Source organism: Planococcus citri, chromosome 1 (genome assembly GCF_950023065.1).
Source record: "Planococcus citri chromosome 1, ihPlaCitr1.1, whole genome shotgun sequence".
Taxonomy (NCBI): domain Eukaryota; kingdom Metazoa; phylum Arthropoda; class Insecta; order Hemiptera; family Pseudococcidae; genus Planococcus; species Planococcus citri.
In genome coordinates, this window is record NC_088677.1 from 39,318,350 (window position 1) to 39,344,721 (window position 26,372).

At 33.2% G+C, this 26,372-nt stretch overlaps 3 protein-coding genes across 7 annotated transcripts in view; 2 read left to right on the forward strand and 1 right to left on the reverse strand.

The window, feature by feature from the left end:
- Positions 1-13,475, reverse strand: LOC135831863 (sulfhydryl oxidase 2-like). Of its 2 annotated transcripts, none has more exons than XM_065344681.1 (2): positions 13,016-13,475; positions 1-6,407 (listed from the first exon to the last, which is right to left on the reverse strand). In XM_065344681.1, exons 1-2 carry the CDS (start codon positions 13,311-13,313, stop codon positions 4,843-4,845), a joined length of 1,863 nt encoding a protein of 620 aa, XP_065200753.1. In that variant the 5' UTR covers positions 13,314-13,475; the 3' UTR covers positions 1-4,842. The 2 variants fall into 2 exon arrangements, with proteins under 2 accessions (XP_065200753.1, XP_065200754.1); XM_065344682.1 differs by lacking the exon at positions 1-6,407 and adding an exon at positions 8,267-11,739 and having other exon boundaries at positions 13,016-13,466.
- A 151-nt stretch (positions 13,476-13,626) lies between these two features.
- On the forward strand, positions 13,627-17,784 carry LOC135831862 (E3 ubiquitin-protein ligase LRSAM1-like). Of its 2 annotated transcripts, XM_065344679.1 has the most exons (15): positions 13,628-14,037; positions 14,115-14,228; positions 14,353-14,481; positions 14,549-14,849; positions 14,932-15,035; positions 15,248-15,277; positions 15,413-15,514; positions 15,583-15,691; positions 15,770-15,910; positions 15,980-16,079; positions 16,143-16,386; positions 16,484-16,609; positions 16,696-16,899; positions 16,968-17,231; positions 17,467-17,784. In XM_065344679.1, the coding sequence occupies exons 1-15, from the start codon at positions 13,966-13,968 to the stop codon at positions 17,587-17,589; spliced, it is 2,163 nt and encodes a 720-aa protein (XP_065200751.1). In that variant the 5' UTR covers positions 13,628-13,965; the 3' UTR covers positions 17,590-17,784. The 2 variants fall into 2 exon arrangements, with proteins under 2 accessions (XP_065200752.1, XP_065200751.1); XM_065344680.1 differs by lacking the exon at positions 15,248-15,277 and having other exon boundaries at positions 13,627-14,037.
- An 816-nt stretch (positions 17,785-18,600) lies between these two features.
- Positions 18,601-26,372, forward strand: part of Abl (tyrosine-protein kinase Abl) — a 30,900-nt gene continuing 23,128 nt past the window's right edge. The window contains exon 1 of one of the 3 annotated variants that reach the window (XM_065344686.1): positions 18,601-19,019. In XM_065344686.1, coding sequence (XP_065200758.1) covers positions 18,890-19,019 — 130 coding nt within the window. In that variant the 5' untranslated portion in view covers positions 18,601-18,889. Of the gene's footprint in view, positions 19,020-21,608; positions 23,121-26,372 lie in introns of those variants that run through there. The other 2 variants (XM_065344684.1, XM_065344685.1) reach the window with 2 other exon arrangements.

The following is a 26,372-nucleotide window of genomic DNA, read 5'->3' on the forward strand; positions in this document are numbered from 1 at the left end:
TGGAAAAAAAATTAAATTTATTCAACGTGCAAAACAAAAATACATATTATAAATAAAAATTTTGAAAATAAAATGACATGAATAACTCTACAAACAAAAAACAGAACAATGACAAACACTCAAAAGTTCAAAAATCACATTACATCTCGCAAAATTATCAGTACACATAAGTATTTAAAAATCAATGTATTAGTAAATGCGATCATAACAACACGCTTATTACAATTTACCTATTTTTTTAAAAATACGCAAAAAATTAAGTAGGTAAGTAAATCAATTTGGAGTTTTTTTTAAACATAATAATATTAGGAAATTTTCACCTTTTACACATAGGTCATTTTAATTCATTTGATCACCATTAAGTATGTATAACTAAACACAACAGCTTTCGAAAATAAACTTAGAAAAATTTTAAGATCATGTTTTTCAACTGTATTACCTATTAGCGAATCGTTGAAAAAAATTGATTACACTTGAAACAAGCGGCAGATAAGATATGAATTTAAACGAAATAAAATTCAAAGTTATACATGGAAAACCGGAAAGTATCTCATCATCATCAAACATCTATCATACCATACCCGCAGGTAGAGGTACCTACTCTAGATTTCTGATTAACCAATGTAAGTGAAGAGAAACAGCTTCAAATATCAATACATATGAGCTATCGATAGAGTCTTAGGTTTTTTTTGCACCAGTTATACCTGGTTTTGGTTACACCCAAATTCAAAGAATTTCAAATATTTATTGGAACATTCTGTATAGTTAGGTACCATACATATATCTAATCGATAATAATACTGAAATTTGTTCAATCGATATCTATCATCAAATCGTATATGTACCTGTACCGTGTACCTACCTAAATTATCTTAATATTTCTTTATTGAACTCGAAAAAAATAACATAATAACCCATATCTTTCAAACAATTTGTTCGAATCAGTTCATAATCAAGAATGGAACAGTAATAAAGAAAATAAATAATTGGTAACTGGAAGAACGATACGCTTACACATGTATGTAGACGCTCTAAAAAAAAAAAAGACAAAAACAATACAGTAAAAATAACGAAAAGAAAATCCAACACGCGATTCGCATTTCAAAGGTGCATTAATTTGCTCGATCTCAGACAGATATTGTTAACGATTTGATACGTACGTAATACGTAATGTACATAAATTAGCTGTAGCTGACATCATTTTTCCAGGAAAACATTAACATATGGAAATATGTCTACAATGAATCATAAAATAAGCGGCCGCAAATAATATATATTAGGCTACTGTAGAAGAAACGCTGACATAAGAAAATTTAAAATGAATTCGTCTTCGAAATACTTAATAATTAATAATTATAAATATCTCACGTAAATACACAGCATAAGGCAACCTACCAATTGTGAGAATCATAAAAATGATTACTAATATAGAAAGGTCTTCTTCATACCAGGAGTTCGAGAAACTGTGGGCCCCTGTACAGCAATGTTTTCATTTAAGCATTAAAAATAAACTCATTTCACTAAGTAGAATCAGATTTGTTTTTGGAATATCAACTTGATAGGAGGGCCTAAAATAATCGCATGTCAAAAGAGAGCCGGATCCGTCCGATTTCTCTCTGCATCTATTCGGTAATACAAAATATCCTTCGGAATTTATGCGTATACCAATTACTAAAAGTACATTTTTGTGAAAGACCTATACTTATACTTACTCGACTCACAATTGGTACTCGTAGGTTATCTTACATATACATATATGTACATAGCACGTACCTACGTAATACGCGTATGCTACCTACCTAATCTAATTTCAAATATGTATTATTTAAAAAACACATGCGTGCACAGGCACAAACAAAAAAAGAAAATTACGAGCACTAGGAAACAAAATACAGTCATACAGGCTGCACTTTGATTTAAGAAAAACAAATACAAAACAAAAAAACCTACGCTACATAAAAAACAAATAGAGCCTAAGAAATAAAGGAATGCCATTTGTGTGTATTTTTGGAATGCCACAAATGTGTTTTCAATTTAACGCGTAAAAATTTGTATTCTCTCTTAATCACTTTTTTTTTTCAACATGTTAATTAAATTATCTACAATATCATTAAAACGTATTAGCAAACATCTGTAGGTAGGCAAATAAAGAATATTTCAAAAGTCGATTAAAATTATGAAACTTTTGCTGAAATATTTCCGAAATCGGAGCCTTGAAATAACTCGAGTGAATATAATTTTCAATTCTTAGATTACTATGATTGCATCTTGCAGTTAAATTTTATTACCTAGAAAGAGAAATTTTGATCATGCGTGAAAAACTCGTTATGAAAAATACCTACCTAGCTATATGTAAATAGAAAATTCCGTAACTTGAAATTCCAATCAACGAGATGAAAGATGACGAACAAAAACAAAAACAATTTTCATTTCCACTAAATTAACCTGGTTATTGAATTATTGAGCTGTATTGTATCTAATAATCATTTATGTTCATTATTTCGAAAAAAATTATTATGAAGAATCCACTCGATTTTGTAAAAATACGTACATAATTCAACATGATCAGCAAATAAACCTTTGTTTCGTTCAAAGCACATTCAAGTAAAATATGTACCATTTTTTAGGAAATAAAATGCCTAATTTAAATGCAATCGAATTTCTTTCAGAAAAATAGTTTTTTTTGTCTTCTTCTCTTTCAATGTTTTATCTTTTTTCCACGCGAAAGTTGTATAAGCCTCGAAGGAAAAGAACCTACATCTTAAGAATACTTACATATTTTGTGCTAACTAAGCAAGATACTCATTACAGCTATCACTAGATAAATAAACACTATACCCCCAGGATAGCAAAATAATTGCTCAAGCTTTGATAGAATAAATACCTAGGTGTATACAATACATTCACATACAAACTACATATGTACTACCTATTACATAAACATTTCACGAAAAATAAATATAAAAAGGAAAAAATGGTAAAAAAATCACTTTATTATACTAGGTACACTTTGTTATGTTTGCAGCAAAAGACACCTCCGAATGATCACAAGAGAAGAAAAAACCTGCGACTAACTTAATAGGATAATTTTTCTAATTCAATTCACTTATTTCATTAAACCAAATTTTTATTTGTTCAGATAAAATTCAGAATCAAGAATAATCACAGCGTAGACGGACAGATAATTTTTAAAAAACTGTTTTAACCTATTATTGCTACACAATTTTGCAGCAATAATTGGCTAAAACTGTGTAAATTAACATCGGCTCTTCGGAGGGAAAAACACATGGGTGTGGTCAATGGAATTGAAAAGAATAGTGATGAAATTGAAACAAAAATCTGGAATCTAGCATAGGTAGATATGACCTATTTTCAATCACCCTAGTGGATTGGCGATGTTCTCGAGCCGTTTTGGAGCTTCTAGCAGGTTTATGGACTCTCTAGTTTTGAAAAAATTAACGTAAAAATGGTCTGCAGAATGACACTCACTCAGTACCTATATACGCTTGTATATATTCTTTGTGACTTCTTTGATTGATTTAGTCATGAATTTTCAAAATCCATTTCGTCCTGGTTCGAATTACACATTTTATCCAACGATTATTTTTGTTGAAAAAGTTCTAGCTGATTTCTGAGTTACAGTTTTGGAAAAAATTTCCAAATACCCTATGAAAGAGTCGTAATGAAATTTAGCACTTCTGAACCCGGATTTACCATTTTTATGAACCTATATCTACTATTAGCTCCGATGTTCGACTGGTATGCGAGTGAAGAGTCACCCCCCCCCCCGCACTCACAAAAACCATAAAGTTTTCAGAGCTTCTAGCAATATTTCAAATTATTCTTAAGTAAACATATTTACAAATCATATAACGTAGTTTCTGCTCATTTCCGAAGCCAATGAATTCGAACTTGTTTTTCAAATAGGTAGGAAACAAAATTTTAAAATGGTACAATCCTTTCATTGTTTAATAAGCTATGGAGGGTAGGGAAAGGTGTCGCTAAATAACAAGCTTTCAAATCAGAATTTCACCAATTATTACTCTTCTGAAGTAACAATTCCCCACCAGTGATTTTCTCGTCATCCATCATTACATATACTCTCTGACTGAAAACATTGCCATAAGGCGATTTAGAACAATTTCACATTGATTCGTTGGCCTATGTTTCATTTGTAAGTGTTTTTCAAGTTTCATAACTACCTACCTATCTTCTCGTCCATTGCTTGAAAGAAATCCAGTAAATATTGGGTAAGATAATGATAAATTATTTCTATCGTATAATCAGTTAAATTTTGGGAAGATTGAATGAGAATGTAGACATTTTCAAGTTACTAACATTACACAGATAATTTCTAGCAAGTGGCGATTCAATGTAAAAAATATTGATTACTTAAGAAAAATATTTACCCTATGCATTAGGTAGGTAGGTAGGTAGGTAGGTAGGTAGGTACCTACTTCGTACATGGATTACCACTGAAATTAGCTTACGGTATAAATTAAACGAAAATTGATCTCGAGAAATTAAAATTAGTTTTAAAAAATGATTAGTAAACTTATTTCAGTTTTGTTCAAAAAAGAGAGATCTCAGCAAACATACACAATACACATAAATACTAATTGTTCTTCATCCGAATGTCCATATACGAGGAAAATATTCGGAATGTTCGCAATTACGAGACGAGATAACACCATATAGAGGATATTCTTGTTACAATGACGTAGATGACAAACAATAGATCCTAATTAATATCAAATAAATCACGTGCTACGTTCGACGTTAGCAAAATTAACATTTTCAAGAAATCGCGATCCACCTCCAAGTCGTGCGTCTTTGACTTGCCTACGCTTTGCTGTGATAATTATATTTATGACTTTTAATCCTGCGATTTCTTTTCAAAAAGAATCGCACCGTGTAAATGGTGAGAAAGCAAGCGAACAATACGTACAAACCGATGCACGTTCTTACGTCGGAAAAGCTGAAATTCCAACCATCGGGTACCTCTTTCTGATGGACGTATTTTTCGCTAATAATTTTAGCAAGTTCTGTCGATGACTCGCCATTAGATAGGGTAACTACGTTATACATATTAGTATACATACTAACCAAATACGATAATACTTTATCCTCTCTCCAAGAATCGTTACTGTGGCGACATTCGGGACACATGTTACTAGCTGGGAATTGTACCTTGGGATAAGCCGGGTCTTCGGAAAAGTCACCGGAGAGTCGTTTATTGACGTTATTATGAGCTTTCCATAGCCATAACACGCTGTCGTTAAGCGTCGAAACGTTTCCAGCAATCGTTTTACTCATCTCTTGGAAATGTTCGGCGCAGTCTTGACACCCGAAGAAATTCTTGATGTAATTAGCCATCGCATTAATAACTTCGGTACTGCCGGTAGAACGTTGAGGATTAACGTACGCCTGGACAGAGAGTGTGTGGAAAGTCATCCAAACGCTGCATGGATATCCTCGATATTTAGCCGTGCTACCTTTGCAGCCAACCCAATGTTTGTTTTTCAGAGGAAATAGGTTTCGACTGTGTTCGATTATCAAACGTTTGAAATCGCCGCCAGTTGTGGTATGGACATCTCGCACATCGTGAATTACCGCGTTGAGTAGAACGTGTATGTTGGAATTAGATGGAAAATATTTACTGAGTACTTGTAAATAACCTTTCAGCGCGTTCATCGCTTCTCCGGTGATCTTAGGTTTCAATGTGACTTCGTGGAAAAGTGAATAACTAACTGAGGATTCTAAATCTTCTATGAATACTTTATTAACCAAAAGCTGCTGTTTGGCACTTTGCTTAACCTTGACCAAATGCGTGTCTTTAGACTCTGTTTCAACGACATTCGGTACATTGTACCCTTCGTTCAGTAAGTAATTCCGTACCGTTTTGAAAACATCATAACGGGTGGTATTCGTTAGAGGTAATTGTTTTCTAGAGTAATCTGATTTGATAACAAATATCTGCGGAAGTGGTTCCTTAGTGTTGGAGAAATCAGCGTTGAACGTGTATCGAACCATTAAATTTTTAACCCCGTATAAATCCATGATTAATTCGCGGCCAACGTATGATTCGTCTTTCTCCACAACCAGTATCAATAAATGACTGTTGTTCACTTTCCATACAGACTGAATGGTGTCGGAATTTATGGACGAGAAATCAGGCCAATTGGGTACTTTGGTTTCAGTGTTCTGCAGGTGTTTAATGATCTCGGTTCTTAGTACAGCTGGATCGGGGAACACTCTGGATACCTCTCTTCCGACGGTGAAGTTTTCCAGCAGAGGAGGAAAGTAGCGAACGGTCGGATAGCCCATTATTTCATATTCTCGACAAAGTTGCGTGTTTTGATCGTCGGCACAGTCGATCGCTCCGATTACCAACACATTTCGCCAATCTGAAAATTGAAAATGAGAGAAATTAATTATTTTGAAATCAACGAAATGAATCTAACATTTGTAGCGAAATCAAGTTAGGCTAATATTTTTTCTGGTTCCTGAAAATCGAACGTCCAGAAAACATCCCGAACTGAGATACGAGTACCTAACGTTATTTTGAAATTTTGGTAACTCCATTTTTCGAGGACTTGAATTACGGAAAACTGGTTGCAAAAAGAGAAACCAGTATTGAAAATTTCCAACAAAAAAAAAAAAAAATGCGAAAGACTTTTCGGAACCACCGACTCCGTTTCAGAAGCATATTGCTCAAGAGATACAAAAAATTGTACAAATTTTCATTTATTCAGAATTTCGTAGAGCAAAAAATTGAAAAATTGCAGTTACAAAAGGTTGAAGTTGGCATTTTTCTTTCCATTAATTATTTTCTTTTGATTCGTTTTTCCTTCTCCCACCTTCGATATAAAAATGAAAAATTGTACAAATTTTCAAATTCTTATGAAGATGCTGATTCCCAAATTTGATATTTTTTGATTAAAAAAAAAATTGTAGGTACATAATTATGTTTAGTCGATACGGCCAAAAAATGTTCTTTTTTAAATTATAATTCCATAAAATCCGAAATATCATGACTATGACTTACCACCTGTCTGCCTATGATATTCAGGCGACAGGTACGTAAGGGCGGGTAGGAGTAGGACTAAGAAAGATGGGGGAATGAGGATATACACTCCCGGGCCTCAAGGTTTAGAGCCTCAGGTCCACAAACGTGATATTTTTTCTCATTGTTTATAAATGCTTTTACTACAGAAATATTCTGAAATCAAACCTGACGAGTCAACGCATTTTTGAACAAATTTTCTGTTTTCTGAAAAATCCTGATTATTGGATGATTAAGAATAAGTATCATATTTCAAAATGTTAATACGCATTATTTCGCTCGGGCATTTGATAGTTTAAAATTTTAATAGTCCGATTGTTTGAAAATCAATAAATTTTCGACTCAAACGCCCTCATTTTAAACATGATTAAGAGAGTGAGGAAGGGGAAGGAATATATTTTTTAAAATGTATTATAATTTAAATTATTCTGCATTTCTGAGAATGGCCAACAGGCAACAGCTACCATCACTCCACCACTGAGGTGGGTATTCTGATTGTCCACGTAAGTCTATGTTCATTTCATGGTTTTGTTCTTTGAGTATTATGTAATTACAACATTAGGTGCAGTGGTAAAAACCCACCATTCAACATTATACAGCTGAGGACCGTATCCAGCGCCCTTCACATGGTTCAGTAAATAAACCCAAACCGCTTTGGAGACAATTTTGTACAATAAAAAATAGTTTGGTGTGTTCCAAAGAAGACCTAAGCCTTCTCTTGATCGTTTTAAACAACCAGAATTCAATTATTAATCGCTTCTATTCATTTGAACTTGGTTCAGTATTTGAACCCACATTAGCGATTTTAATAAATTCAAGCGATCAATTGTATTTTAAATGTTTGAAAATGGCCAAAGGAAGGCTTTGATGAGTTTATAAGTAATAGGTAGGCTAAGAACCAATTTCATTTCATTTTTAAATTATCATTTAGAATGACGTTGCAACTTACGAGTACATTCTGAAATCATACTTCTTCAATCAAAGTACATACAAACTCCTTTCTCTAAAGACTTCACGCATTTCTTAGGCTATATACACTTTCATCTTCTCGAATTTTTTTAAAAATTCACTGCACAAAAAATATTTAGAATTGTAAATGAAAAAATGAAATATATTACTGATGTACATTCAGAACAAAAATACTTATGCACTTCTTAAATGAAAAGCAAAACGCCATTTACTTTTATAAATAAAAACGTAAACCGTAGGTAGTTCATTTTTATTATTATTAAGTATTTTTGTTTTAAGGAAAGTTAAAAATCACATTTTTTCGAAATATTAAGTATCAGATTGCAAAAGAAATATAAAAAACACATTAAGTAAAAAAGTAGAAAATACCTACTGATTAAATTATAATACATACATAATATTGTATTGATCAATCGTTAAAAGTAAAAAAAGTAAATGTAATATTTCTTTCAAAATTTGAAATTGCCTATTTGCCAGAAAGAATCAATTAAATTTTCCAAATACTTATCAATAAATAGGCTACGAATTACTACATAGGTAGTTAGGTACATTTAGGTCAGAGCAAATCAATTATTTACGCAAAAATTAAAATAAACAGGTACAAAAAGGATAAAAATCATTTAAATACATTTCTTGACAAAAAAAAACTTGTTTCCAAGTTGATTTGAAAAAATACTAATTCAAACATAATACTAAAATAATTTGTTCATACAATACCCAAGTTCACAATACAGCTTCGAATTTAAAGTAACTGTAAGAAATAATTAGGCAATCAATAAAAATGCAAGACAATTTTCTATTATCGAGGAAGAAAAACTTACTTTATGCAGAATGCATACGTTCGTAATACGACAAATATTAACTTGATTAATTCAATTAGTAACTGAATGCAAATCAATTTATAGTTAAAAAATAATTGGAATACATTTTTTAAAAAAAGATTCAAGGAACAAGTAGGTGATTATAATAATTGACAATTCATTGATTCAAGACAAAAGTGTCTATATAAAATCACAAAATATCAAAAAAAAAAAAAAAAATGCGGTATTTATTTTTTAAGGTTATAAGCGTTTGTAAGTCATCCAAAAATTAGATTAAAAACATCAAAGTCTTCAAAAATATTCAAATCCTAATTTTAGGGGGGAAAATAGAGGGAACCCTTTCTGCAAGGACTGTAAAAAGCTACGGAAAAAACGTAGACACTCGAACATAAAATTTCAATGTGCTTTTTTTACGGAAAAGTAAAATTAATTTTACTTTCCGCACTTTTTTCCGTATTATTGTTCGTAAGAAGCTACAGAAAAGTAAAATTGATTCTATTACTTTTCCGTTTTCCGTAAAAAAGGCACTTTGAAATTTTGTCAACAAGCGTCCACGTTTTTTCCACAGCTTTTTACGGCCATTATGAAAAGGGCTAGAGAGAAAATTTTACGACTGTTATTTGCTTTATTAAATTGTGTCGCAATACTTCTCATAAAACTTTTAATGTTCGTTTAAATAAGAATTTCGATTAAGTAGGTATTTGTGATGTTGGAAGAACAATAAAAAAATTTATAAATTTTAAATTAGAAATACAATATACTTAAATGAGTAAATGCAGACAGGTAACAATTTTCATTTAAGAATTAAGACACAGCAATTAAATCATTAAAACAATACCGTGCAATCACATTCCTGGTAAATGATTATCTACATAAGTATATGTTTAACAGGTAATTGGGTCCGCCTCATGGAATTCATTTTTCCAAGAAATCATAAAACGGAAAACAGTGGCTGGCGTTGGAAAATTGTTAGAAAAATGAAACTGTCATGATCGCATACCTAAGTATGTAGCTAGGTACCTACTACCTACGTGCAGATGAACTACCACTAAAAAATAGGTAGTTATTAAAGATGACCAGATCTATTCGACAATTCAACTTTGGTATTTTTGGTGGGAAGGAGAGAAGAAAGTCTTAAAATATGGAAATGTTTGGTTTACTTTATGGTAACATGCTACGTTTTTTTTCTTCAATATCTTTGAAAAATAAGATCATCAAAACAGATCTGTCGAAAGAGATACCTGAGTAATATACTTAGTTATTACATATCTATATTTTATAAAATTTGAGTAAATTTCAACATGACGCAAGTCATAAGTAGGTAAGGTACAACTAGGTACCATTAAAATACATAATATTGTTTATTTGTTCTTTTGTTTTCAGTGAACCCTACAACGCAGGATTACATTTAACGAAACCAATAAAAATATAAAATAAATGCTAAAATCACATTAATACTGCGGTCAAGTCTGTTATCAAATAATACTGAACCAAAACGAGTCGCGCTACTCCTGCCGCTGGCGCTAGACGAATTTGTGGAATTATAAATATTCGTATACATATTTACCAAATACGACAATACTTCTTCTTCTCTCCAAGAACCATTGCTATCGCGGCACTTCGGGCACATGCTCTCAACAGGAAATTGCCTTTTTGGGAAAGCCGGATCTTCTGAAAAATCACCGGATAATCGCGTATTGACGTTATTATGGGCTTTCCATAGCCATAATACGCTATCCTTAATTGAAGTAACATTTCCCGTCATTGTTGTACTCATTTCTTGAAAATGCTCGGCGCATTCTTGACACCCGAAGAAATTTATAATGTAGTTAGACATCGCAGTCAAAACTTCGCTGGTACCATTCGCACGTTTTGGATTGACGTAAGCTTGGACGGAGAGGGTATGAAAGGTCATCCAAACACTGCAAGGGTATCTTCGGTATTTGGCAACACTACCCTTGCAGCCGATCCAATTTTCGTTTTTCAATGGAGGAAATTTGCTGCTTTCTTCAATTATTAGGTTTTTAAAATCACCACCTGTCATAGAATGGTTATCTTTGATGTCGAAAGCAATTGTTTCAATTAAACCATGTAGGTAAGGATTCGAAGGGAAATATTTTCCAACTACTCGTAAGTAAGATTTCAACGCTTCCATCGCTTTGCCGGTGATGTTGGGTTTGGATGCTACTTCTTGAAATAGAGAGTACCTCACAGAGGATTCTAAATCATTCATAAATACTCGGTTGACCAATTGCAATTGTTTTGCGCTCTGTTTCACGGGAACAGATTCGACAATGACGCTTGCTTGCATTTCGACAACGTTCGGTACATTGTATCCACTATCAATAAGATAATTCCGAACAGATTGAAAAACACCAAATCGGGTGGTATTCGTTAAAGGTATTTCTACTCGAGAGCCATCGCCATCACGTCGTATAACAAATACCTGGGGAAGCGCCGATACCTTATTCGAAAGGTTTTTATCGAATGTATATCGCACCATTATCTGCTTTACACCTTGCAAATCCAAGATTAATTCACGACCAACGTACGAATCGCTACTTTCTACAACCAGAATCATAAGACGATTATTATTGTCTTTCCATACTGATTGAATGATGTCCGAATTCACCGGCGATAAATTAGGCCAGCTGGAAACCTTTGTTGTGGTGTTTTGCAAGTGTTTAATAATCTCAGTTCTCCATACTTCGTGGTCAAAATTTTCTCTTGGCTTGGATACGTTGGTTCCAAAATTGAATTTGATCATTAAAGGAGGAAAATAACGCACGGTTGGTTTTTTCGTCGCTTCGTAATCTCGACAAAGCTGCGTGTTCTCTTCATCGGCACAATCTATCGCCCCAATCACTATGACATTCCGCCAATCTGAAGAAAAATTATCATACTTATTTTTCGAAATCTACCTACTTATTCTTATTGTTATTTATAGTGGTAAATGCGGAAGTAGATCTTAGATTTCAGTTTGAAAAAGTTATGAGTGTGAGACAAGAAATTAGAAGAAATATTAGATTTACTACCTAAAAGTCATTAATTGTTAAAGTGGTTCCTTTGTATGTATTAGTAGGCAATTAGGTGAATATGCAAATCATTTATTTTCCATAAAATTGCATGAACATTTTTTTAAAAAGCTACAAAGACCACAAGTGATTGGATACATTTTTTTATTTTTACTGACAATATTAATTTCCAACTGCAAGAGTGCAAGAAACTACGAAATAAAAAACTTTTTCAATCTACAAAAAAAAAAGGTTGATTAGGTCATGTGATTTTGAGATGATAATTCTGTACGTCTACAATATTTTCAACTGTAAGTAAACACATAATTCTGTTCATAATGGAATAGTTATTCTTTTACCCTTGAAATCATCCTTTGAACTCAATGCAATCAAACGTCATGTATACGACACACAAATGATTAAAAACACTTTCATAATGAACATTTTTTTTTTTCAGCAGCTGTTCAGTGTTCTTATTTTGTACGGTAATTAATCATTTAATTGAACAGATTCAAATACTCCCAAATGATTGCGATGTGGTCAATGGCAAGACAACTTTGAGATATAAATTTTATACACTGCTGGAAACTAACATTTCAGACATTGCAATAAAAAGTAATGAAATCAGTAACTTCTACAGATTTTCATAACCTACCTATAATGAGTTTGATAACCCAATTACAAAAGCACCCAACTGTAAGAATTCTGTTTCAATTTAGAAACGCATTGTTATAATATTGAATACAGGAAGTGCAAAATTACTCTCCCTACTTTAGTTCCGTTTTAAAATGGCAAATTACATAGTATATAAAATACAAAAATAAAGCAACAAAGTATAAATAAATATAAAACAGGTCAAGCAAATAAAATAGCAACACAGTAAAAGAAGAGAAATTACAATAGCTTAATATTTTCAGCAATCATGCACGTAATTTTGATCTATCAACGTGTGAATTTCCCTCACTGTCAGCACATCATCAACTTCTTATCAATCTCTCAACTTCCCTTCGATTTTGGTGGTATGGTTCTAGTATACGTACATGGTATAACCGATAAAATTTTGTTAAACATGACACATATATGCAAATGAAATAGCGATAGCGAGAAAATCACATGGAAATATTAATACAGGAAGAATCACTTACTATAAATAGATGCTGCTAATTGTTTCCATATGGGAGAGAATTTTATGCAATGACCACACCAAGAATTATAAAATTGAACCAGCCAAGCACTTGTCGAATTGTAAACGTTCTCGTTGAAATTGTTGACCGTCAAAAGTGCAACTTTGTCGGTGGCTACGTACAAACCGGATGGTGTTTTTGGAGCTGCATTTGATTCTTGCGGAACCGCTTCGATATAATTTATTTTAATTATCAATAAATGAATCACGAACAAAACGATCAACGCCATTAAGCAGATTACCGTGTATTTATATATCATCAAATAAAAACATAATTTTTACAACTAAAGATTTTTGATCGCGAAAGCTCGAGTTGAAGGAGCAAACACCAACCTACGTAGTTCAAAGCGTATCTGGACTAATTATGGACATAACACGACGCAACGCAGCATTTTTATTTTGCAGTACGATCTTATCAATGTTTCTGTTTTGATTTTTTTTTATTGTAAAATTTAACAGTGTTGTATTGTACCGATAGAAAAATGTTACCAAAAATATTTGCGTTGCTACTTTTCAGTGTGTTAGTTGGCGAACTTGGTTCTATTTATATATTTTTTATTTTTTGTTTTTATCACATTTTTTTGTTTTTATCAATTTCAGTATTTGGCACGCAAAAGATTTTTATTGTTGCCCTAAAAAATGAAGTAACTAAGTGTAATATTATAAAATACATATAACATTTCGATGGCTAAAACACAACTTTTCATCATCATAAGCTAAAAAACTGATTCGTGTTAAATTTACTTTACGTCGGAATTGCGGAATATCATCACCTCCGTTAATCATAATCTCAAACCACGTACGTCTGTGTCATTCCGTGAAAACTTTGTTCATCAAGAATGTATGCTTACAAATTGAAAAGTGTTCATCATACCGTTATTAATATCGCGTAATACTTCATTATGCAGTTATATGATTACTTCACCATTTTTAATTCATTGTAGTGAAATGGCGAAAGCTCTTCTAGAAAAAAAGCTATACATAGTACGTGTGTGCCTGTTTCAGTGCTTTGTTTCTTTTTTATTAAATTTATGATCGAAAATTTTAATTTTTATTTCTAGGCGAAGGAGTCTCCGGAACCAGTTTTTGACATATCAGATTGTTCACTCAAAACTGTCCCCAAAGGTATCTTTGCTGTGATTAAAGTATACAGAAAAGAATTTTTATATTTACAGGTGTGGTTATGAGTCTGTCTTATTCGTAAACTTTGTCACGCGTTGATGCGTAGTCTTGCAATAACTTATAATGTAGCTAATTTTCATAAACCTTGAATAATGTTCATTTTTTGTTTGATTTCAGAAAAATGAACTTTCTTCATTAAAGGAAGGTGGAAACTTATGTGATCTTTCGCTTTTGAGAGTGTTAGACCTCAGCCAGAATAGAGTATCCAAATTACCATGTGATATAAAATATCTTACAAATTTAAAGGTAAAAGTTCATAAATTTGCGTAATTTTCATTTTTCATCTCAATTTTAAAGCATTTTTCTCCTCCAGATTTTAAAACTTGATCAAAACGAGCTGAATTCATTGCCTTCTGAAATTGGAGCTTTATCAAACCTTGAGCAACTTTCACTGTCTTCAAATAAATTGAAAATTCTGCCAGATAGTATCAGCAACCTTAAAAAACTTCAACTTTTGGATGTCAGAAAAAATCCTAATTTGAAAACTTTACCTCCCATGGATGGAAATAAGTGCTTGACAAAGTTGCTGTTAGATATAGAAAATAATTGGAAGTATCCTCCCAAAACAGTCATTGAAAATGGCGTCGATGCAATATTATCGTTTTTTCGAAAAGGTAAGGATTTGACTGATTTCCTATTATCTCTAATCTCAGATAATAAGCGGTAATAGTTCGTTTGTACCTATTTCATTGACAGATGTGGAAAATGAAGATGTTGATTCTATTAATGAGCCAATTCAAAAGGAAATTAAAGTTGATGATATTCTATCACAGCTGAGCTTCCATGACAAATATATTCAGGTAAGGTGTTAATAAAATACACATCGGTGTTTTTTAAAGAAATGTGTGTGTAGTTGTGCATATTATGTAAATGTGTTGTTCAGTGTGTGCAGTAAGCGTAAGTGCTTTTTATTTTCATCCAAACTTGAAAGACAATACTTTCATATTTGTTTACCAATTTTACATTATCGAAAATGTTTATGATTTTTTTTTATTGTTTATATTTTTTATAGGATAATTTAAGAAGAATGGAAAAAGAAAAGGCTAGTAGCTTGTTTTGTTTATTTTATTACACGCTTGGCTTGAATTTACAGCAATAATGAAAATACTTATCTCATATTATATTTTTTTAGAAATGTGATTGTAATTTTATAAGAATTACTTATTCCTTTTTTCAGGAGGAAAAAGTAATGCAAACAATTATTGCTGAAAAAACTTTGTTTGAACAGAAAGAACAAGAACTTTTGCTTCATAAGCAAAATCAAAATAGAAAAGAAGAAGTAAAATTCGTTACAGTAATATATAAGTCAAGTTGTGTAAGGTAAATAATTTAATACTTTGACTTCAGTTCTTGAAAAATGTCATGACTGAACAGCATAAAATTGATGAAAAAGTTCGAAAATTTCAAGTGCAGAAAGAAATGGACCAAAATCAATTTATTGTTCAACTTTTACAAGGTAATGTTCGGTTTATTCTTTTTGTTTGTGTGACTTGTAAAAGAAATCCATAATTATTAATCATTTTAAATTCGACAGTTGAGAATACTGCCAATGAAGTGATAAACCAGTTATTAGAAATGAATGCCTCTTTTTCTGAAAAATGTGTTCAAACCTTGGCTTCTTCGTTATTGAATGAACCTCCTATGAAGGAACCACTTCGCTGCCAGCAAATTTTAGGTACAATATTTTAGCCATTTTTTTGCTCTTATTCATAGTCATTAGTATTTTCCATAATATGAATTGCAGAATCAATGGAAAAATTACTCATTCAAGAATCGTTAATTGATAAGAAAGTTCAAGAGTACAATCTCGCGAAAAACTGTTTGATAGAAGATTCCAGTCTTGGGTAATTTCAGTTGTATGAATTTCATTCTGTTTCTTGTTGGATTTTTCATTTTTTTCGTAATAGGAGGAAAGAAATGAATGATAAGATAGAAAATTTGTTATCCACGCGTAAAAACGATCAAGAACGTCTGTTGAATGATATTAAAGAAGATGTCGATTTGCAGTATGCTGCTGTGTTAACGCTTATTGAGAAAGTGGACGATCGAAATGTGGAGCTGAGAAATGAGATTTCCCTGGTTGAAAATCAACTGTCCAATTTAACCGTTATGGAGCTTAAAAACAAGGAATTACATTTGAATAAACATATTGTAAGTATCAAAATTGCCAGCGTATTGACAAGTCGTGTTACATATTTTAAATTTTGTGTGAAAATCGGTAATTTATACATTTTTCTTCAATACCTAGGATGAACTGTCCGAAAAACGATTAGTCTTGAGCGAAATATTAATGAATTTATTTGCTCAGCAACAAGCTTACCGAGAAAAATTAATTGAACAAATGAAAGAAGCTGAGAAAGAACGAGCGTTTAAAGTAAATTATCTGATTGAATACGTATATTACATTTTTATTTTCTATTGGACAATTCATGCTTTTTAACTTTGATTATTTATTTTCAGAACGATAACACGTACTGGTTGATGCAATATCAAAGATTATTGAATTACATTCCTAATAATGTATCTCGAATGTATTCTGTTCATCCGGATCTGGTGTATGAACTTACTTTGTTTGGCGTATCTCATTGTATTCCCTTTTTGTCAATGTTCGATACAAAATTCGGATCAGACTGTTCTCAAATTAATGATCAATCCTTGGAAAAGGTATCATTTTCCCTAAACTCTTGTTAGTTTCAATTTTTCCACATTCTGAACGCATTCTAATTTATCAGGTTGGAATACATTCAACGGAAGACAGAGAAAGCATTTTGAAAGCTATCAGTCGTTTTACCGAACAGCTTCGCTCAAACGTTGCCCCTACCGCTCCTTTGAGAGTAGATGAAGAAAAGTCATTGCCGCCATCTTATTCAAATATTTCTAACAATGCTGCTTCTTCACCCAGCGCACCTCCTATTTATGAAACCGTCAATCCTACGGATGTGGGATCGCAGCGTTCGGTTTTAACAAATGAATGCATCATTTGCATGGAAAATCAGGTACGCACCAAAAATTTATAGTCGTTTCTCATGATATCAAGAAAATATTCAAGTCATTACTATCGCAGCTTAAGCTGGATTTGTAATGGCTTGTCAGATATGCTGTGACGTAATGCCGCGAACAGTCACACTCATTATGAACCCAGCTTTAATTGTACATATCTGATATGAATATCAATTGCCCCACCAACGGCCACACAATATTTATACCATTTGTTTCATTCTATTTTTTCAGTCTAATACAATTTTGCTGAATTGTGGTCATATATGCTGCTGTGAAAATTGTTCTGCTCAAGTGAATATTTGCCCATTATGTCGCTGTGATATTGAACGCAAATTACGCATATTTACTTCTTAATTTATCATATTCAACAAAATATTATAATATTTGCCATAAGTACCTTTTACTTTTTTTCGTTACTTCGTTTAGATTCGCATGCTCAATTTTCAATTTTCAATTTACATATTAAATTTTTATAAAAACGTTTTATTCAGAAATTTGTTATCGTTATGCTATTAACATGATGACGAATAAAAAATCCTGAAAACAAAAGCTGTCATATTAGTTTTCTTTTCTTTCGTGTATGAGAGCCTGCACTTCTGCAGTAAGCAAATTCAATGAGAAAAATAATTGTTTTGTCAATGGTTTTCAAGTAGGTAGGTATAATTAATTATTGAAAAACTTTCAGTCTAGGGATATACCTATTTCAGCTTCTACAGAGTTCTCTTTCCCCTTTCAACTTGAAATTTTCAAGACTTTCTAGTTTCTATGGTTGCTCACAAGCACAGTACACACCACACAGTTATAAATCCGCTTTATAGAAAGAAATTCAAATTCTTCTCTTCCTTGTTTATTTACCTCCTCTAGTCTTATAGACAAACCTCCAATATTTGACAAAAAATTTGAGTTTCACCGATACCGGAACCAAAGGAGGTTTGTTCGGTTTGTATATCGTAATTCGTAGGTAGAGGTACCTACTACCTGGACCCTGGACCCATTCCCACTATATTCATCATTGTTTTCAATTTTTCACCAATTCATCCAGTGTATTAAAATTAATGTATGTTATGTACGGTCCATGGTCGACGGTTATGTACAAGTACAATATATTGTATTCATATAGTCGAAATCGAAACATAGCCCCTTCTCATTGTGGTATAGACAACCATACTTACCTACAGGCCAAGTAAAGTAATCATGTTCACACTTCTCAGTTCCACAACAACAGAGAGAAATTTGTGTTTTGTGCTTGGTTAAAACCTGATTTTTATCTGTGGAATAATTTGTGATAGTGCTTGCAGGAGTCTTTAACCCTGATTGGCTGATTCCTAGTTATCTCTTGGTGTTTACGGTGTTTCGAAGAGCTTTCGCTCTTTCTCAGTGAATTTCAAACAGATGCTGATGACTGTCTGCTGGTGATTGTGCGATTGTCTCGGCTTCTTTATCTGTGTAAGTGTGTATCATGTAGATGTATCTCGTTTCGTGAAATGTAGTTGTAACACTTGTTTTTATTCGAAAATTCAACCCAGGATGTACGTGTAATTTTTCAATTAAAAATTGAATTTCCGATGTTTTGTCGTATCAATTTCGTGTAAAGTGTGTTTCGTGTACAAAATGTAATATTTAAGTGATTTACCTATCGTAATGATATCTAGTCATGGGTGCTCAACAGACCAAGGATCGAACTGTTCCAACTGGATCTTTAACAGTGAAATCTACCAGAACTAAGCCTAGAAACACTAAGGATTCTCGATCACTCGGGTCAAACATATTCACCGAACATAGTGGTAAATTTTCATTTCGACTTTCGAGAGAATAGATTTTATTTAGTTGCTTTACTGTATACCTAAGTACACTACATGTAATTACGGTTTTCCTGTCAAATGACCTATAGCTTATCTACTTTCCTCTTATTAGATTTGATCTGTTGTTTTATGAAACATAATTAACATTATCGAATTGTTTCTCGATTCAAGAATTTACGACGAAGTTCATAACATATGCTACTTTCGTATCTGTTTGTGAGTTGCAGTGGTACTAACGGTAGTGATATTACTGAAAATCGTCGTGTGTGTTATCTAATTCAATAGTGATCGACTTCAGGTATCAATAATCTTGAATGCAGTTCCTAAATCCATGATACGACTAAAATTCCATTTTGAATGACACGGTTGGATGAAACTTGATAATATTTCAATTATTTTTGTGTATAAATTAATTTAGGCAGCAATCAAAATCGAATATGCTCAATTGCTCATTTGCTCTTATCACTTACTGTATTTACTTTATTTTTCCGATGATTTGATCAGTGTCGAACCGCAGTTTGTTAATACAAAGTCTTGGGTAAGACACTTTCAATTCAGGAAAACATATTCTCCATTTTTCATTCTGTTTCTGATACGTTCATTTCATTTATGCTTATCCTATCTTTTTTTTACTAGGTATATCGTCGAAACAATGAGATGCTAGCTATATAGGGTTTTTGTAATTGAAAAATACGTGCAACGAAATGATTAACAAACACCGTATAATTTTTATAGTATCTCCTCTGAATATTCTCGCGTAGAATTCTCATTATGTGAGGTATCGAGTATACTTTCGCGGATAATATCGCAATAACGTTAACGTTCATAAAGTGGTGTCGAGTGCATAAAATTGAATTTTTCAACGTTGAAATAGTAGAGACTATTTTGTCGAACGATACGACGTTCATTATTATGATCTTTCCCTTTAAATGAAACTTTTCGGATCTTTTTTAATACAGGTTTAACGATAAAATTCGTTTCTTCGTATTTTATTCAAATGCTCGGTGTTGGAAAAAATGGTATTCCTCTCATGAATTGTTCGTAATTCTTATTCATTTTAATTTGCACTGTCTTTTACATCGCAGGTGGTTGATTCGTGAATAGAGGATAGCATAGGATTTTTCGACTAGTTTACTGTAGATTTTTTCATTTTAGTTTCTGTATACGATAGGCGAGAAAGTTCTACTCTACGAAGGTAGATTGTCATTTTCAAAATTATTTTTATAAAAGCTGAGCGATTTATTGGCTCAAATAATTGGCTGTAAATTTGTGTATTGGATTTAACCCGAGCACCGGTTGCGATCATCATGATTAAAAAAGCAAGGAGTACGTATGTATAGTACATGGTACATTGACTGATGATACATAATATATCTTTGCAATACTGTTAATTGCTGTCGAGAAAGCGGGGAGTCCACTTCAGTCACGACATTAATTTACTTTCAAATTGGTGGCTATGGAAAGCTCAAGATAAACACCATCTTGTTTAAAAAAGTTTTTAAAAATGATCATTTTGCTTGAAAAACAGCTTATCTACCTCTAGGGGAAAACCTCTCGCTCATGTGTTCACATTGGTAAATTGCCCCTTCCAAATAATATTTAAACAAATTGATGGCGCACTGAAAAACGAAATCAATCTATTTATAAATTGCTTTAAATTTACCTACCCATTAATGATGAAATCTGGTATAAAAGATTAGTATGTACCTAATTATCGCCTGTTTTATTTACACACTACAGAACATACTTAGTTACACGAAGTCAACATGAAAGTAATGATGTTTTTTGAAGTGCCAAGTTTCAAAATTTGAATGATCCTTAGCGATGGCAAACTTCAAAATACTTGCATGTTGAGTTGAAAATTTACTCAATTTCAGTTGCCTTTGTTCTTTTTTAGAATACGCTTATCGAGTTCTAAAGTTTCCAATCGAATAACTTTGTCATCAAAAAAATTACCTAGAGTGCCTACAAGATAGTTTACAAATACATATCTTTCTCGAAGAGTAGCCCATCAAAAAACGAATTGAATATTTTTATTAGAACGTGATACGAAAATCCGCTTCATGTGGCATGTACATATAAAATGTAAACGCCATTGGAATATAGCAAATAATAGAAGCGTTATCCTTTATTCCCCACTTTTGTAATTTTTCTCCGTTCTGCGTCATATTTTATGAGAAGAATGAATTGCTTTGCGAGGGTGGTAAGTACGGCGTTTAATTTTTGATGTGCAGAGAATTTCGCTTTATGTTGAAATTCGCAAGCAGTATAGGTAATGAAAACTACATCAGTTTAATGAGTGTTCACCAAAGGTTCAGATTTATTGTTGGTAAAATGTACCATGTATGTAGTTGAATTGATGGATTCACAAATTTACCCAGTTTTACGTGTTTTAGATGTTGGTGGAAGTACCTACCTAATTGATGAAAGTTCTATTCCGTAAGATGTTTCGTTTTGCCGTATATCAATATAAATCGTTTGCATGAGGAGGAAGGTTGAAAGCTGAAAATAATTCGCATTTATAAGCAGTAATTAATTTTTGGTTTGGTGTCGGCTGACATCCTACTGTACTAGTTTATCATCTGTTTTCAAGGTTGTTTAGCGAGTACGAGAAACCGATCGACAATGCAAATCGTCAGCCACGCGCGAATATGTCGAGCTTTTTTTCCTCCTGTGATGTTGTTAAACAAGTTCGGAAAGTAATTACCAAAGTAACATCGTCGGCGGAAGATAGAAATTGTAGAAAAAATGCCACCTAATTGCAGATTATACTGTTGCGCTGGTTTGGCTGGTTTGTCTGAGAAGTTGGAGTGATAGGATCGGGGGAAATATTTGCTTGTGTTCTCCATCACGGTTCGACTTCTTCGGTAATTATTACCACCATCATCCGCTCTCTGTGTTAGGTAAACGAATACGCATCCTCTGTATATTGTACCTATTGTAAAGACCAATACATTAATGCACATTCCGTTCCGCCAGCTGTTCTGTGCAGTGTGCACTGCCTTAGTCTTCAGTTAAACCGAGGCGACCGTTTACGTCGGTCGCGTTTCGTTCTTCAGTCTCGTTATCACCGCCGATGATTCTTGTTTGATCTTCAACTTCGTGACGCTGATGTAAACTTTCAATTTGTAGATACAGTGTACGTAGCACCTACGAATACGTTGCATTGTAATCGCCGAAAGCGTGCATTGAAATCGCTCTAAATGTCGAATTATCCGGCGCGGCGCGAGTTTGATCGAATGTGAAATTTGATTTTATACATATATTTTATCTGTTCGTTCCGACGACACTTAAATCTGCAACCATAACCAGTGTTATGAAAATTCAATTTTTCACATTACCTTCCGTTTCGGTGTGCAATTTCAACTACGTTTCGCCCGAGGCTAGTTGATGGTTTATTTTCTCAATTTTCGTCGTATTTTCACCTGCTCGATGTGTAATCGATTCTCTGATCAAATCGATCGTTGTTGCTATGACGGTCGTACACTTTTTTGTATACCGGTGAAATAACCAAAGATGCCACGAATTGTTGATCCTGTATCTGACGTAGTGTTTGACTCTCATTCAATATTAATTACAAACTACCTACTTACTCGGCTACGGTTTCATCTTATTGTAATCCTATCGTCGATCACATCACGTGTTGGCGATTGTTGTTTGCTCATCGATCGAGTTATTCAAATTTCGCATATCATCGATAAATTTGCTGCCACTGCGAAAATGATCCACATCAATATGAAGAAGTGCTCGTGCTTGTATTTTACTTGATTTTATTTTGATTCGATGCCGATATTGTGCTGGGGGAGTTATTACCTATTTATAGTGATAAGACGAACGTGTTGAAGTGACGGCTTGTTTTAGCTTTCATTCTGTTGTTTTGTTTGTTTCGGTCTCGCTCTCCGTATCAGTGTGTGACGCGATTGACAATTTTATCAGTTTGTGAGGTGTTCAGTGTATTGTGAATTGTGATCATGAAATGTGCCGGTGGTGGGTTTCGATTTCGCAAGAAAAAACACGATGTTAAAAGGAATGTTTCAAACTCGGAGGCGTGTTTTTGGTATGGTCAAGTTGAACACGACACAGGTAATTTAAATTTTACACCTCTTAATAGGTAGTTTTGAACGTACCTACCTAGTTTATATTTTTGTGTATGGAATTTGCGGGAATTTGAAATTGGCCAAATTGCTATTTAGAGTTCTTTGTCTTACGTGATTTCGTATGGCATGGAAACTTGAAAAGGGTGCAAGTTTGATCAATTCAGTAATAATGACTTTGAAGGATTCCAATTTTCAAATTCAAAGATGATTTTTTCATTTAAGTGCTACTGAAGTTTGTTTGCACCTGAGTACTAATATAAGGCTTTTGACGTATTGCGGGTTGCATATCGGTTTGCCTGAACTTTATCGGTTTGGTGGGCATTCTTATCAGTGAGTATCAAAATTTCATATTTTGAGCAATTTTCACAAGGTGTTTTTGAAATTTATAGCTTTTATTTAGTTTTTCCTTCAATTTTAAACACTGTTAAATCTTGTGATGGAAAAAGATCCGCTCTTTGTCGAGGTTCAACGACGTTTTGTCAAGTTCTTTAAAACTCGACGAAGAGAGGATCTTTTTCCATTACAGGGTTTAACAATGTTTAAAACTGAAGAAAAAACTAAATAAAAGCTATACATTTCAAAAACACCTTGCGAAAGTTGCTCAAAATAATGAAATTTTGATACTCACTGATAAGAATGCCCACCAAACCGATAAAGTTCAGGCAAACCGATATGCAACCCGCAATACGTCAAAAGCCTTATAGCATTTCGACAGTACGTGAGTTTTTCGCCAATTGAATTTACAGACAGAATCTAAATCGAACTTTGTGGAGAAATAATCCAATTCAAAAACTTTGAATGCATTTTTCTTAAAATTATGTGTACCTATGGTTTTACTGGAGAGTCTTTATTCAGAAGTACTTTCAAATTTCTTCCGGACGCAGCATAATGAATTTCATCTCGACTCTCGTTTCAGAGACGCAATGAAGGGAGACGAGCAAGAAGAAAATTCCGCTTGAAATTCAAAATTTATCGATTTTATAAAATATCACGAGAAGGAATAATGCGTTTGAAAGTAATGACGAGTTGTTGAGTTGGATTTGGCCTTATTTTTCCATGAAGGAAAAGAACATCTCAAACAATTTTCCGAAAAATCCAGAGTTAATGTCGGTCAAATCAACATTTTTGCCGGCCATTTTCAGGCTTTGAAATTTAGGTGTTTCATCGAATTGAATCCAATTTTCTCGTCTCGGCTTGCTGGAAGGGAAGGGTGGACACTGGACAACCCCGCCACTTGTTTGCTCCATCTCTGCCTCTTTTTATGAACTTCCTTCTGGTAATATGTACATTAGAAGTAGAAACCGAATGTCTGTAAAAATATGATTTTTTGTTTCATTATTGTTTGGTAATAATTCATTACTACACTATCAGCCTGACAGTTCACAGATTCCATGTAGAAAAAGCAAGTAGTTAGGTGCCGAAATACATTTGAAATTTTATAAAATGGAATATAGCCAAACGACTCATTTGGCAATTGGCAAACCGTGAACCATGTGTTTCAGTGAGGTAGATACCAATATTATAACGTTATTAAGCTTATAAATATGAACATTTTCTTCTCATCCGATTGAATTCATATCTAAAAAATTGAACGTTTCAATTTGTGTGTGACAAAATCGCGAGGAGACCTACCTGTTGCTGACACATTGCTTCGGGGAGACAGGAGGATAGGACTGTGATTCATGATCATTATGAAATATTATTGAAAATTAGTGTAGATGATGGAAAATGGCAATCCTTTCCTAATCCTTCTTTCTACAGTTTCACCCGAAAGATGGGAGTATATTTGTGAATTGTGACTATTATAAGACAAATAAATGATCAATATAAGTATAATAAAACTTCAATGCCCAATATAAATAAAAATTAAACTAAAGTACTCATTTTGATAAATGGGTGTTCGTTTGATTTTCGTTTTTTTGCGTACCTTTCTAGTACATACCTGCCTACTCGTTTACTCGTCTGCGTTATCAATTGAAGCATACGTTTCCAAATGGCACTAAGTCCAAAAAAATATTGATAAGTAATTCATGGTATGTACTTAGTATACACTTATACAGCTTGGAAACGTAGAAATGGCCTGAATTGGCTGATTTTTTGATATGTTGTAGCCAAGACCCTTAGGCACAACATACCAAAAAATCAGCCATTTTGGGCCGAGACTTTATGCTATGTAGTTGGCGTTGCAACTTCAGAAACCTTGAAAATGGACTTAGTTCCATTTGGAAACATAATATGCTCAATTTTAAATTTTTGAGTACTCGTTTAGCGACATTTTTACGCTGAAAAAGATTTTTAATTATTTCGACAGCATACAGCATAGTTTATACGAAATCGTGCTACTCGTATATTTGATTTTCAATCTGTGGTAGGCATATTTTTGTAAATCCGTCAGAAAATGAATCTGATCGTGATAGATTTGAAGCGCATAGTGATGTAAAATGAAACGAGTCAGAATGATCTGTGATGAATTCAAAAATTATTCTCTATGAATGAAATGGCGATTTTTACTCATTTAATGACATCGTTATTCACGTTGCGTCGCTTGAAATATGCGAGCGAGAGCTCAAATTGAAAGAAATACGAAATGCGCGATTAACTATTTCATTCGACGGGTAAAATTGTTTGTTTTTCAAAAGGTCAAGTCAAAAAAAATGTATACCTTATTCGTTTCGACTGCGATTCCCCCATCTCAATCTCCCTGAAGCCTACGTTTAATTAATATGCTCATGATGTGAAGTTGGTGGATAATTTTGGTAATGTTTAACATGGTTTTAACACATCTTTGTTAACAAACGTTTATTGCCGAAATTATCACATTTATACATCATCGAATGCATTGGACGAGTTTTGATATTCGAAGCTGACTTCCTTCATGTTTATGAATGAAGTAAAGTGTTAATGAATTTTTAAACTGTGTACGAAGGGAAAGGGTATATTTGTCAAATGACTGTGTCAGCGATTCAGTTCATCTCGTATACTAGCTCAACTAGCTCAAATCTCTCAGCGAGTCGACTTGAGTGTATGGTGTCGAGTTTGAAGAATAAAAAATAAAATAAGTAACATTTGATCTCCCTTTGGCAAACCATTTCACCGTTTGTGGCAATCAATGTGATTTACACAGGCGATTGAGGCGGCTTGGTGCAGAGTAAAAAAGTTCCTCCGAAGAAAGGACGTTATGACTGTGCCTGATGAAAGAAAAGCTTCCTACTTGGATGAATTTATGTGGAAGCAGTTT